The sequence below is a fragment of the Plecotus auritus genome, assembly GCF_963455305.1.
Source record: "Plecotus auritus genome assembly, chromosome: 8".
NCBI lineage: Eukaryota > Metazoa > Chordata > Mammalia > Chiroptera > Vespertilionidae > Plecotus > Plecotus auritus.
Genome location: NC_137782.1, coordinates 120,120,040 through 120,133,744, shown reverse-complemented (window position 1 = coordinate 120,133,744; position 13,705 = coordinate 120,120,040). Strand labels below are relative to the sequence as shown.

The 13,705-nt window shown below is 40.2% G+C and overlaps 1 protein-coding gene across 1 annotated transcript in view; it reads left to right on the top strand.

The window, feature by feature from the left end:
* DNAH6 (dynein axonemal heavy chain 6) overlaps positions 1–13,705 on the top strand; it is a gene marked incomplete at its 5' end in the record, with an annotated part of 243,258 nt that overhangs the window by 59,168 nt on the left and 170,385 nt on the right. Inside the window, 3 exons of the mRNA XM_080684947.1 lie at positions 1,313–1,464; positions 3,147–3,299; positions 4,906–5,157. Of these exons, the coding sequence (XP_080541073.1) occupies positions 1,313–1,464; positions 3,147–3,299; positions 4,906–5,157 (557 nt within the window). The remainder of the gene's footprint in view (positions 1–1,312; positions 1,465–3,146; positions 3,300–4,905; positions 5,158–13,705) is intronic.

Sequence of the window (13,705 nt, the reverse complement as noted above, 5' to 3'; positions counted from 1 at the left end):
CTCAAAAGATTAAGTGACATATTGGTTTAAAGACTAACCCTAGGTCTTTAAAGACGCTGTCTGGTGTGTTCTTTATACATGTCAAACTCCCCCTTTATTGAGGAGAGAACATGGATGAGGGTAAGAATCAACACTCTTGATCTCCAGGATGCACTCAGGAGCTCAGTCTGACCCATGTGGAGGAAGTAATTGGAAATAAGTTAGCTAAACTTGAGAGGGTGCAGGATTTTGAAAGGCAAGCAGAGTAGTTTAGTACTGTATGTCTGTTAGGAAAGGTTGTGTTTGACCAATAGCATGATAAAAGTGTATTCAAGGGTAACTGGGCTTCCACTGGTTTCAGGTGGACTGGGGAAGGGAGGAAATGGAGGCAGGAAGATCATCAAAACCCAACTGCAGCACATGGCAGATGCAAGCTGGCAAAGGCCCTGACCATGATGTGCAAGCAGGTTGGCAGAGGCGGTGTGAAGAAGAACGGAGAAAACTTTAGCTATGCTGGATCTCTTGTGTCTCAAGCTTTTATTGTTAACTAGAGCCCTGGTGCATGAAATTCAGCCTGCACCCTCTCCAATCCAGGACCCCTTGGGGGATGTCCGACTGTTGGTTTAGGCCTGATCCCCAATCCTCAGGATTGGGCCTAAACTAGCAGTCAGACATCCCTCTCACAATCCTGGACCGCTGACTCCTAATTGCTCACCTGCCTGCCTGCCTGATCACCCCTAACTGCCCCCCCCCCCCCGCCAGCCTGGTCGCTCCTAACTGCCCCCCCCCCAGCTGGTCTAGTCATCCCTTACTGCCCCCCTGCCAGCCTGGTCACCCCACGCAGCCTGCTGTTCAGTCATTTGGTCATCTCTCACTAACCCCCCTGCCGGCCTGCTCGTAGGCAGCCATCTTGTAAGGGCATGATGGTCAATTTGCATATTACTTCTTCATTATATAGGATATCCTCAAAATGCATTCATTTGTGGACAACCCAATTTTAAATCAATCTTACTCTAGAATCTAGTCCATTCCAGACTAGATCCTCTACTGCAATTATATTATTTTCATCTGCCATCTCTTAATAGGAGCTGGGAGCATATTTACATATTTAATTGTTACTTTAAAACATTTAATTGTTACATATTAGTTTTTTATTACAAGAATAAAATATAAAGAACTATGAGTTAACATGTTGAAGTTACACAAAGAAGCTTACATATGAATAACATAAATACATATGTATATTTATTAATGCAATGATTTTTAATGTATGTCACAACAACCCTTCATAATCTAATATAATGTGTTGCTTTATATGAATTATTTTATGTAGATGTTAAGTTCTTCAGTGAACAACTGGAAAAGTATCACAGACAGCACAAGGATGCTTTAGCCCTAAGACCCACCAGAAATGTAGGCTTGCTGCTCATTGACACTAAGCTGCTAAAGGAAAAACTAATTCCATCACCTTTGCGATGTTTGGAGGTAACTATGAACTAGGAAAAAATTTAATTATGGCCTCTACAATCATTTTATGACTTTCCTACTGCAAATAAACTGTATTTTCTAGTATTGCTAATATTTAAAATTAACGTAAGTCTACTGGACATTCTTAATTTCTAGGAAAAGTTCCATATTCTGCTTCCTGTTCCAAGCAAAGTCAGCTTTCAGATGAGGAAAGAGAGGGGACTGCAAGCCTCAGACTATCCTCTTACTCTTACATCCTTTTTCCTTTGTTGGAGTATTTCAAGGCTTCTTAGTGTCACGTTCTGATGGGAATGCTTCTTCATTCGAGGATACTGAGATCACACTTTGCAGATCATTTCCTGATCTGAAACTGTCCTTAAAGATCTGGTTATATTTTGGTACTTTTGCAGCTCACAGGGTCAGTCCGGCTGGTTTGTACAGTTTATTAGAACACAGCTATGACTATTGGTTTAGGTGTAGTATAGCTTGTGGGTGCTTTCTCACTACAAAGGCAAAGCCGAGTAGTTGTGACAGAGACTGTACGTCCTGCAAATCTAAAACATTTACTATCTGGCCCTTACAGAAAACTTCTGAGCCCTTTATAAAAGATGGCTCAGAAGTGCTGGTACCTGTTCTGTCATTGTAATTAGTTGTATGACCTTGGGCTTTCTTCTAGAGCAGTGGTCGGCAAACTGCGGCTCGCGAGCCGCGGTTTGCCACTCTGTTGACTAATGAGTTTGCCGACCACTGGGATAGGGGCTTAATCACAAGGAACAACAACAGCCTTAATTATTGGAATCGAGAGTCTAGGTCAGTGGTTGGCAAACTCATTAGTCAACAGAGCGTCAAACCACGGCTCGCGAGCCGCATGTGGCTCGCAAGCCGCAGTTTGCCGACCACTGTTATAGGCTATGCCGCTTTAAAAACAAAAAACAAAAACAAAACAAAAAAACAGGGAGAATATGCATCAGAGAGGTTTGATCTAGTGACTCAATGGTGTTACCAAGAATCCGTTTCTTTTCATTGCCTTTACTGAGCCTCCTGATGTACCAGCTTCTTCATAAAGCTAACATTCCCTCACATTTGTGACTTGGTTGTGAAAAGCTCCACAAGCTCATTATTTCTTTGTTTCTGTACAGAGACAGAAAGAAAGAGAGATTGGGATGCTGAGCATACATTTCTCTCAGCCTTAAACAGTGGTACTGGACCTCTGTCTAATTGAATCAAGTAAGATCAGAGGTCCACACTTACCCAACCACACTGGCCAACAGAAGCCAGCCTCCTGTGTGCCTAGTGATCAATCAGCCTCCACCTTTGTTTCTGAAGGAGAAATTGATCAATTTTTCCCAAAACCACATGGCTACCACCCAGCATGAAAGGAGCAGAATTGATGCTGGGGAGGACATGACAAGGTCACCACACAGGGCAAAGTAACAGAAAGGGTGTGTACAAGAGCTCAGAGAGTTTAGGCAAACTTTTAAATAAGCTGTATAATCTAGTTGGTTCTGGAAATGATCTTCCTCTTGGTTCATTTACCTGGCAGGGATTTAATGTGGGAAAAAAAAGGGTTCCTTTATATACACAGCTGCTTCTAATACTTGCTGATTGAACAGATGTTCAATTAGGGTTGACCTACAATGTATAGTAAAATGAAAATATAATCAGGCAGTTATTATTTATATTTTCTTTTTCTTCCGTAGGTGCTAAATTATATGCTTCCTTGTCAAAGCAAGCAAAAAGTGGATGCCATTATCTCTGAGGCACAAGATGCAGAGTACAAACTTGAATTTGTTCCATCAACCACCATAGAATTTGTTAACAGCTTAGTATTTCTTGATGAAATTCAAGAAAGGGTGAGTTGAGTCATACAACTAATTATTGCAGTTCTTGTGATAGGAATGACAGAGAAAAGAAAGTGAGGGATTGAAGCTCAAGAAACAGCTGTGGAAATATCAGAAACACTTTCAGACAAAGTAAGCAGATGCCCTACACACAGCAACAACGACAGCTAACCCTGCTCAGACTCCTACTACTGGTCAGACATTGTAGTGCCTTTTTTACAGACATTACATTTTAAATCCTCACAAAAACGTAAGAAGTAGAGGTCATTTTTATTCTGCAGATGTGGAAATAAGGAGTAAAGTAGATTATGTTGTAGGTTTGATCCCTACCCCCAGTCAGGGAGCATGCGGAGGCAACCAATTGATATGTCTCTCTCACATCAATGCTTCTCTCATTCTCTCTCTCTCTCTCTCCTTCTCTCTCTCTCTCTCTCTCTTTTCTCTCTCTCTCTCTCCCCCACTCCATTCCTTCCACTTTCTCTAAAAATAATGGAAAAAATATCCTTGGGTGAGGATTAACAACCTCCCCAAAAAAGGGACAGGAATTAGGAACTAGTACAGCCTAGGGAAACCAGAAGGCCTCTCTCTTTCCATCTCTCATCACTGCTCCTCCCTAGAACCCTAGAGCAGTATTTCTCAAAGGGTGGTCCCCAAACCAGCAGCAGCAGTAGCAATGGGAACTTATTAGAAGTGCCTATTCCTCGGCCCCACCTTAGACCTCTGAATCAGAAACTTGGAGGAGGGACTCAACAATCTGTTTTAACAAGCTTTCCAAGGTGATGGTGATGCAAGCGAAAGGCCGAGAACCAGTTCTCTGAAAGCCTCTCTCTGCAATCTTCTCCACGTGGAAGCAAATGGCCTCTGCCCACAGCTACAGTCTAACTCTTCCCACATTCAAGAGAGAGGTCAGACTGATGTCAGATTGCTAGCTCCCAGTTTGATGCTGCTTGTGACCAGGAGGTTGAGTCAAGTTAGATGAACATGGCTGCTTCGTCTATAACCCTATCGCAGAGTTGGGGCGGGGGTTGGGGGGAGAGTTCCCTCAAAATTGGAGAGACCCTTGTGAGAAAATTAGGAAAGACGCTGTCCACTGAAGGTGGGGCATCAAGGTGAAGAGGTTTAGTAGTCAGTTAGAGGTAGAAGCAGTCTTTATTAAAGGATAGTGGGAGACTCATCATAGGTTAGAGGTCTGAATCTATGCAAGCAGGAACATGGCCTGTCCACAGCTCAGGGCTGGTCTGGGACAGTCACAGCTCAGCACACATGCCGGGAGCTCTGTTATTAGAGCTGAGCATCCTCACAGCATGCGTTGTCCCTGAAAACCTTAAATATTGGCACAAAAGAGAAAGGAGAAAAATAAACATAAGAATAAGACTAACTGTGCTCAGCTCTGAGCAGCTTACCCCCTGGGCCTGATTACCTGTATTGTAACAATGACAGCAGTGATCACCCGACAGGCTTCAGCCAGTTTACCAGAAGCCTGTTTACCACGCTCTTCGTGTGCTGGCTCTCCTCAGCCTGATGTTCCCAGTGCTCAGAGGCTGTCTGGTATTAGACAAGGCCTACAGGGTATAACAAGACTCAGATTATTTAACAAGCAACCCATGTTTCCGTTCAGATCGAAAGCCTTGAAGATGAAGGCAATGTGGTGATTCAAATGTACAAGCTCATTGAACAGTATCATGTTCCCACACCACCTGAAGACTTTGCTGTCTTTGCAACCATGAAGCCATCCATTATTGCTGTTCGGAATGCCATCGATAAATCCGTAGGTGATAGAGACGCAAGCATTAAGCAATTTTGTGTGCATTTGGGTAAAGATCTTGAAGATCTAACCAATGAAGTGAACGAAGTCAAGCTGCTAGCACAGGTAAGTTAAGGAATAATTTTTTTTAAATAATGTGTAAAGTTAACTACTATTTTATTTTATTTTTTTATTTTTTTTTTTCTTCAAATTTTTATTAAGGTATTATATGTGTACATATCTTACCATTGCCCCCCACCCCCACCCCACTCCCATACATGCCCTCACCCCCCAATGTTTTGTATCCGTTGCTTACTCTTATATACATGCATATAAGTCCTTCAGTTGATCTCTTATTTCCCCCACCTCTCCCTAACCTTACCACTGTAATTTGACAGTCTGTTTGATGCTTTACTGCCTCTGTAACTATTTTTTTGTTCATCAGTTTATAATGTTTTTCATTATCCCCAAATGAGTGGGATCATGTGGTATTTTTCTTTCATTGACTGGCTTATTTCACTTAGCATAATGTTCTCTAATTCCATCCAAGTGCCTACAAATGGTAGTAATTCCTTCTTTTTTACGGCAGCATAGTATTCCATTGTGTAGATGTACCATAGTTTTCTGATCCAGTCATCTGCTGATGGGCACCTAGGCTGTTTCCAAATCTTAGCTATTGTAAATTGTGCTGCTATGAACATAGGGGTGCATATATCCTTTCTGATTGGTGTTTCTGGTTTCTTAGGATATATTCCTAGGAGTGGGATTACTGGGTCAAATGGGAGTTCCATTTTCAGTTTTTTGAGGAAACTCCATACTGTTCTCCACAGTGGCCGCACCAGTCTGCATTCCCACCAGCAGTGCACGAGGGTTCCTTTTTCTCCGCATCCTCGCCAACACTTGTCGTTTGTTGATTTGTTGATGATAGCCATTCTGACAGGTGTGAGATGGTATCGCATTGTTGTTTTGATTTGCATCTCTCGGATAATTAGTGACTTTGAGCATGTTTTCATGTGTCTCTTGGCCTTCCTTCTGTCTTCTTTCGAAAAGATTCTATTTAGGTCCGTTGCCCATTTTTTTATTGGATCCTTTATCTTCCTTTTATTAAGTTGTATAAGCTGCCTGTAGATGTTGGAAATTAAACCTTTATCAGTGATACCATTTGCAAATATGTTCTCCCATACAGTGGGGTTTCTTGTTGTTTTGTTGATGGTTTCTTTTGCTGTGCAAAAGCTTTTTATTTTGATGTAGTCCCATTTGTTTATTTTCTGTTTGGCTTCCATTGCCCTAGGGGCAGTATCACTGAAAAAGTTCTTTTGGCATATGTCTGAGATTTTGCTGCCTGTGGATTCCTCTAGTATTTTTATGGTTTCCCGTCTTATATTTAAGTCCTGTACCCATTTTGAGTTTATTTTTGTGTATGGTGTAAGTTGGTGATCTAGTTTCATTTTTTTGCATGTATCTGTCCAATTTTCCCAACACCATTTATTAAAGAGACTGTCTTGACTCCATTGTATGCTCATGCCTCCTTTGTCAAATATTAAATGCGCATATTGGTTTGGGTCGATATCTGGATTCTCTATTCTGTTCCATTGATCTATATGTCTGTTCTTGTGCCAGTACCAGGCTGTTTTGAGGACAGTGGCTTTGTAATACAGCTTGAAATCTGGTATTGAGATCCCTCCTACTTTATTCTTCTTTCTCAGGATTGCTGTGGCTATTCGGGGTCTTTTTTTATTCCAGATGAATTTTTGGAGAGTTCTTTCTAGGTCTGTGAAATACGCCGTTGGTATTTTAATGGGGAGTGCATTGAATCTATAGATTGCTTTGGGTAGTATGGACATTTTAATGATGTTGATTCTACCAATCCATGAACATGGTATGTTCTTCCATCTGTTTACATCTTCCTCTATCTCTTTTTTCAGGGTCCTGTAGTTTTCCTCATATAGGTCTTTTACCTCCTTGGTTAGGTTTATTCCTAAGTATCTTAATTTTTTTGGTGCAATGGAAAATGGGATTGCTTTTTTAGTCTCTCTTTCTGTAAGTTCATTGTTGGTGTATAGAAATGCCATAGATTTCTTGGCATTAATTTTGTATCCTGCTACATTGCCGAATTCATTTATTAAGTCTGTTAGTTTTTTGATGGAGTCTTTCGGGTTTTTTATGTACAATATCATGTCATCTGCAAATAAGGACAGCTTTACTTCTTCTTTTCCAATTTGGATGCCTTTTATTTCTTCTTCTTGTCTAATTGCAGTGGCTAATACTTCCAGTACTATGTCAAACAGGAGTGGTGAGAGTGGGCATCCCTGTCTTGTTCCTGTTCTTAGGGGAAATGGTTTTAGTTTTTGCCCATTGAGTATGATGTTAGCTGTGGGTTTATCATATATAGCTTTTATTATGTTGAGGTATGATCCTTCTATTCCCACCTTGTTGAGAGTTTTTATCAAGAAAGGGTGTTGGATTTTGTCAAATGCTTTTTCTGCATCAATTGATATGACTATGTGATTTTTATCTCTCAATTTGTTTATGTGATGTATCACATTTATTGATTTGCGGATATTGAACCATCCTTGCATTCCTGGGATAAATCCTACTTGGTCATGGTGTATGATCTTTCTGATGTACTGCTGGATCCTATTTGCTAGAATTTTATTGAGGATTTTGGCATCTACATTCATGAGGGATATTGGCCTGTAATTCTCCTTCATTGTGTTGTCTTTATCTGGTTTTGGTATTAGGGTAATGCTGGCTTCATAGAAGGAGCTTGGAAGTGTTCCTTCCTCTTGAATTTTTTGGAATAGTCTGAGGAGGATAGGTTTTAGTTCTTCCTTGAATGTTTGGTAGAACTCTCCTGTGAAGCCGTCTGGCCCCGGGCTTTTGTTTGCCGGAAGCTCTTTGATGACTGCTTCAATTTCTTCCATAGTTACTGGCATGTTGAGCTGTTTAGATTCTTCCTGATTGAGTTTTGGAAGGTTATATTTTTCTAGGAATATGTCCATTTCCTCCAGGTTGTCCAGTTTGTTGGAATAGAGTTGTTCATAGTATTTTTTAACAATCCTTTGTATTTCAGCGGGATCTGTTGTTATTTCACCTCTTTCATTTCTGATCTTGTTTATTTGGGTCCTCTCTCTTTGCTTCTTGGTGAGCCTGGCTAGAGGTTCATCAATCTTGTTTATCCTTTCAAAGAACCAGCTCTTGGTCTTGTTGATCTTTTGAATTGTTTCTTTGGTCTCTATGTCGTTTATCTGTGCTCTGATCTTTATTATTTCCTTCCTTCTGCTTACACTGGGCTTTTCTTGTTGCTCTTTTTCTAACTCTTTGAGTTGTTGGGTTAGGTAATTTATTACCCCTGTTTCTTGTTTTTTGCAGTAGGCTTGTAGAGCTATGAACTTCCCTCTCAAGACTGCTTTCGCTGTGTCCCATAGATTTTGGATTGTAGTGTTTTCATTGTCATTTGTTGTCATGATGTTTTTTATTTCTTCTTTGATCTCTCTGGTAACCCAGTCATGGTTTAATAGCATGCTGTTTAGTCTCCATGTGTTTGATTTCTTTGGGTTGTTTTTATTGTAGTTGATTTCCAGTTTTATGCCACTGTGGTCTGAGAAGATGCTTGATATGATTTCTATCTTCTTGAATTTGAAGAGACTTTGCCTGTGTCCCAACATATGGTCTATCTTTGAAAATGACCCATGTGCACTTGAGAAGAATGTATATTCTGTGGCTTTGGGGTGAAATGTTCTGAAGATGTCAATTAATTCCATCTGGTCTAGTGAGTCATTTAGGATTGATGTTTCTTTGCTGATGTTTTGTTTAGAGGATTTGTCCAATGGTGATAGTGGGGTATTAAAGTCTCCTACTATGATTGTATTGCTGTCAATCTCTCCCTTGATATCCTCCAGGAGTTTTTTTATGTATTTGGGTGCTCCTGTATTGGGTGCATATATGTTTACCAGAGTTATTTCTTCTTGTTGGATTGCTCCCTTTAGTATTATGAAATGGCCTTCCTTATCTCTTGTTATGTCCTTCAGTTTGAGATCTAATTTGTCAGAAATAAGTATTGCTACCCCAGCTTTTTTTTCAGTTCCATTTGCCTGGAAAACCTTTTTCCATCCCTTCACCCTCAGTCTGTGTGCGTCTTTTTTTCTGAGGTGGGTTTCTTGTAGACAGCAGATATATGGGTCGTGTTTTCTTATCCAATCCGTTACCCTATGTCTTTTGATTGGGGCATTTAATCCATTTACATTTAAAGTTATTATTGATAGGTACTTATTTGTCGCCATTCCTATTCTTTACCCCTGTGTTACTTCTTCACTTCCTATTTCTTTTTTTTTACAGCAGACCCTTTAGCATTTCTTGCATTGCTGGTTTGGTGGTAATAAATTCCCTTAGTCCTTTTTTGTCTGTGAAGCTCCTGATTTCACCTTCAATTTTGATTGACAGCCTTGCTGGGTACAGTATTCTTGGATTCAGCCCCTTCCTTTGCATGACTTTGTATATTTCATTCCATTCCCTTCTGGCTTGATGAGTTTCTGTTGAGAAATCAGTTGCTAGTCTGATGGGGGTTCCTTTGTATGTAACTTTCTGTCTCTCTCTTGCTGCTTTTAAGATTCTTACTTTGTCGTTGTTGTTTGCCAATTTAATTATAATGTGCCTTGGCGTCGGTCTTTTGGGGTTCATTTTGCTTGGGACTCTGTGAGCTTCTTGGATTTGTGTGTGTTTTTTCTTCCCTATATCTGGGAAATTTTCTGTCATTATTTCTTCAAAGAGGTTTTCTATTCCTTGCTCAGCTTCCTTTCCTTCTGGAACCCCTATTATGCGGATGTTGTTTTGTTTCGTGTTGTCCCAAAGTTCCCTTAGACTCTCCTCTTGCCTTTTAATTTTTTTTTCTAGAAGTTGCTTTTCTTGGGTATTTTTTTCCATCTTGTCTTCTAGCTCACTGATGTGGTCCTCTGCTTCTTCTAGTCTACTCTTGATGCTTTCTATTGAGTTCTTTACAGCAGCGATGTCATTTTTCATTTCTTCTTGGTTCTTCTTCATTTCCTCTTGGTTCTTGCTCATATTGTCGAATTTGTCTTCCATTCTTTTCAGCCACCTTATGACCATTTCTCTGAATTCTTTTTCTGGAAGGTTGCTTGCCTCCATTTCGTTTACTTCCATTTCTGGTGATGCCTGCTTTTCTTTCATATGCGGGCTGCCTCTTTGTCTCCCCATGGTCTCTCTTCTCTGGGTGTCTGGTTATGTAGTTCTTTCTCTCCTGGGTTGATTTAAAGGCACAAAATACAGCACTACCAGGTACAACTCACAAGGCACTGAACAGGAATGTATTCACGATATTAATAACCTCCAATAAAGGTGACCACCAGAAAAAGGCAAATTAGGTGATAGGAGAGAAAGAAGAAGAGGAAAAAAGAAAGAAAGAAAGAAAAAAAGAAAAAAGGAGTGTGAAAATGAAATTGGGAAAAGGGAAAGTAAAGAGAAGAAAAAAAAGAAAAAAAAAAGTAAGAGAGACAAGAAAGTGACTAAGAGAGATAGGGGAACAGACTATATATATTGGGGATAAAACTCCAATAGAACAATCACTAATCCCAGCAAATGCCAGTAACAAGTGCCTGGGGATTAGTACAAACTACAACACCAACTAATATGGAGTGAGGCAAGGGAAAGCTGAAGCACAAAACAAACAAAAAAATAAACAAAAGAAGAATAAGCAAAACAATCTCACAAAAAAGCATAAAAATTGGATATAATCTACATTCAAGCAAACAACAACAAAAGGACAGAGAGAAGGACAAGTTTATGGATAGCTCAGACAGCGAAGGGAGAGGTGTATGTGGACTTGGAGCAGGGGATTGGAGATTAGATATGTAAGTAGGGTGAAATTTTAACAAGGGGTAAACAGAAAGAATAGGGAGAATCTAAAGCAGTAAAAGGGTAAGATAAACAGGACACTGAAAAGGGGGAGGTTAGGAGGGGAGTGATGGCCTAAAGGTAGAGTTGAGATAGAGTAAAACGATGCTAAAGGAAAGATAGAAATAGAATGTAGAACCCTAATCCCAAAATAAAATGAAGAGAAAATAAAATGACACTTAAAAAAAAAAAAAAAGATAAAATAGCAGTAGTAATAATACGGATTGAAAATAAAAATGTAATAATTAAAAAGGTAAAATCAAGTGATGAAAAAAGAGAAAAAAAAGTTTCTTGATTAAAAGATGCAAAAAATGAAAATAAAAAAGAATAAAAAAATAAAAGGTAAAAATAAAATGTGAAGTAGTGAAGGTCATTCACTTCCTCTGTTTTTCTGTTTGGCACGCCTGTTTCTCAGTCCAGACAGTATTGCAGTTCCCTGCGATCCACTGCTCTTCGGTGTTGTAAGCCAGTCCTGATTTTAAGCAGGCGGTGTGTCTTAATTTCTCGTATTCCTTTATTTTTGATTACACAAGAGTCAATTTGTGATTCAGCCCCTGGGTGGCAGTGTTTCTGGATTAACTTCCGGGTCTATCTATGGCCTCTCTAGGCAGTGTTAGAGCCTTCTTTCCCGCACTCGCCACTGGCCTGTGGGAGTGGTCTGCCTCAGAGCTGACTCTCTGATGGTCACGCCCAGCTCCGATCCCCAGGTTCCAGAAAAACAACCTTCCCCTGCAGTCTCCCAGGGTGTCCCCAACTGGGTGATCCTATGTATTGGGCTTAGTAATCAGAGGCCAGAATTTCAAGAGGAAAAAGCTCAGTTGTGCGTACTCCGGGACTCCGCGTAAGCCCAGGCACCCAGGGAACGCAGGGGCTGCGCGTAAGTCTGGACTGCCTGAAATTCTTAGGGTGTCCCTGCACTTCAGATCAAAATGGGTTGCTTTTTAGAGTGCCCTTCTCTTAGCAGCTCTGAGGACCCCTTTCCACAATCACAGATCACGCCAGCCCCTACAGCCACGGATTTTTCTAGGCACAGACTTCCCTGGTCCTCCAGCTCCCGCAAAACGCGCGTTCCTCTCTCCCTCCGGGACCAGAGACCTCACCTTATCCCAGGCGAAATCTGACCTTTCCGTGGTGGAGTGTAGAGCTCCTCTGAACCCGTGTGCTTGCGCCAGTTGGGGAGCGTTGTTCTGGGGCTCGCAGCTGTTCCTGGGGTGCCGCAGTTGTGGATTCTCAGGCTTCAGATAAGCTCCACTTTCCGGATCAAGATGGCGCAGACTCCGCGTCCAACCCCGCAGCTCCGGGAGGGGACCCAGCCGCAGTTGGTGCTGCCAGGTCAGGGGAACCCCGTTCAGCAGTCCCCCACCTCCTTCTGGACTAACTACTATTTTAATTGAACCATTTCAGGAGCCTATTTTATTTTAATCTGATTTAACTTCTCTTTTATATGACTTTATTCTGACCAATTAACAAGGTCTTTGAACTTCTATTTCTGAACTCTCTTCAAGTACTGAATACACTTCAGACCATTGCAAGCAAAGTATATACATAATAATTGAATTTTATTTATACTGGCTTGTACTTATTATTCTCAAATGAGTGTTTTTACAACTTGTTAGCATATTTATAGCTACTTCACAATGAGTTTTCTTAGCCACATATTCGAAAATTTCTATTTAGGAAGAGGCAGAATATCTATATTATAAAAAGCCAGTGGCCGTAATGCAGTAATGACCAAACGACTGATCGCCAGGAGGTGCATTGATTGGTCTCGCGCAATTTCGCGCGCTGGGCCTCTAGTAAAGTAATAATGATAATGAAGAATATTTGGTTAACTTGCACTAATTTTACTATACAAAAGATACAAGGGGAATTTTTTTATAATTTAAAATAGACATCTGGGTGATTCTTAACTGACACATATAAGAACATCTGATTTTGTAACGATCCATTATCATTAACATTGACTAAAACTTATCACAGAAGTATGGAACCATATAAAGTTATAATCAAGTCAGAATAATTGGGAAAAAGTCAATGTCCATCAACAAAGGATTAGTATAATATGTTAGGGTACATGTACCCAAAGGAATACAAAACAGACATTAAAGATTACAATATACATTTAAATGTATTAACATGGGAACGTAAAAGTAGCTAACATGTATTGTGTACTTGCTATGTGTCAGGTACTAAAGTACTTTTGTATTTTCACACAGAGAAAACTGTACATACTGTAACATCTGTACAGCTCAGTGAGTTATCAGAAAGAGAACACATCATGTATCTACTACTCATGTCAAGAACTCTAACATTACTGGTTCCTTTAGTGTCCCCTTTTATCACTAACCCTTTCTTCCTCTCCACACGCATCCATTACCCTGAATTCTAAACTATAAATTAGTCTTGCCTGTTTATGAACTTCAATTACATAGAATCATACGGTAATGTGTCCTTTGATTTTGTTTCATTCCTGAGATCCATCCATGTTGCTGTGTGTAAATGTAGGTTATTATCCATGTTCATTATTATATAGTGTTTCATCATATATCACAATTTAATTATCCACTCCACCGTCGATGGACATTGGGATTGTTCGTTTTTGGCAATGATGAATAATGCTTCCGGGATCATTTGCATGTTTTAACTCATTTAATCCTCAGAACACTGATAAAGTTTTATTATTCACATTTTTATAGAGGAGACCAAGACACAAAGAGGTTAAGTAATAATAAATGGAGGACTTCAAGTTTAGTCAGTCTGCTTC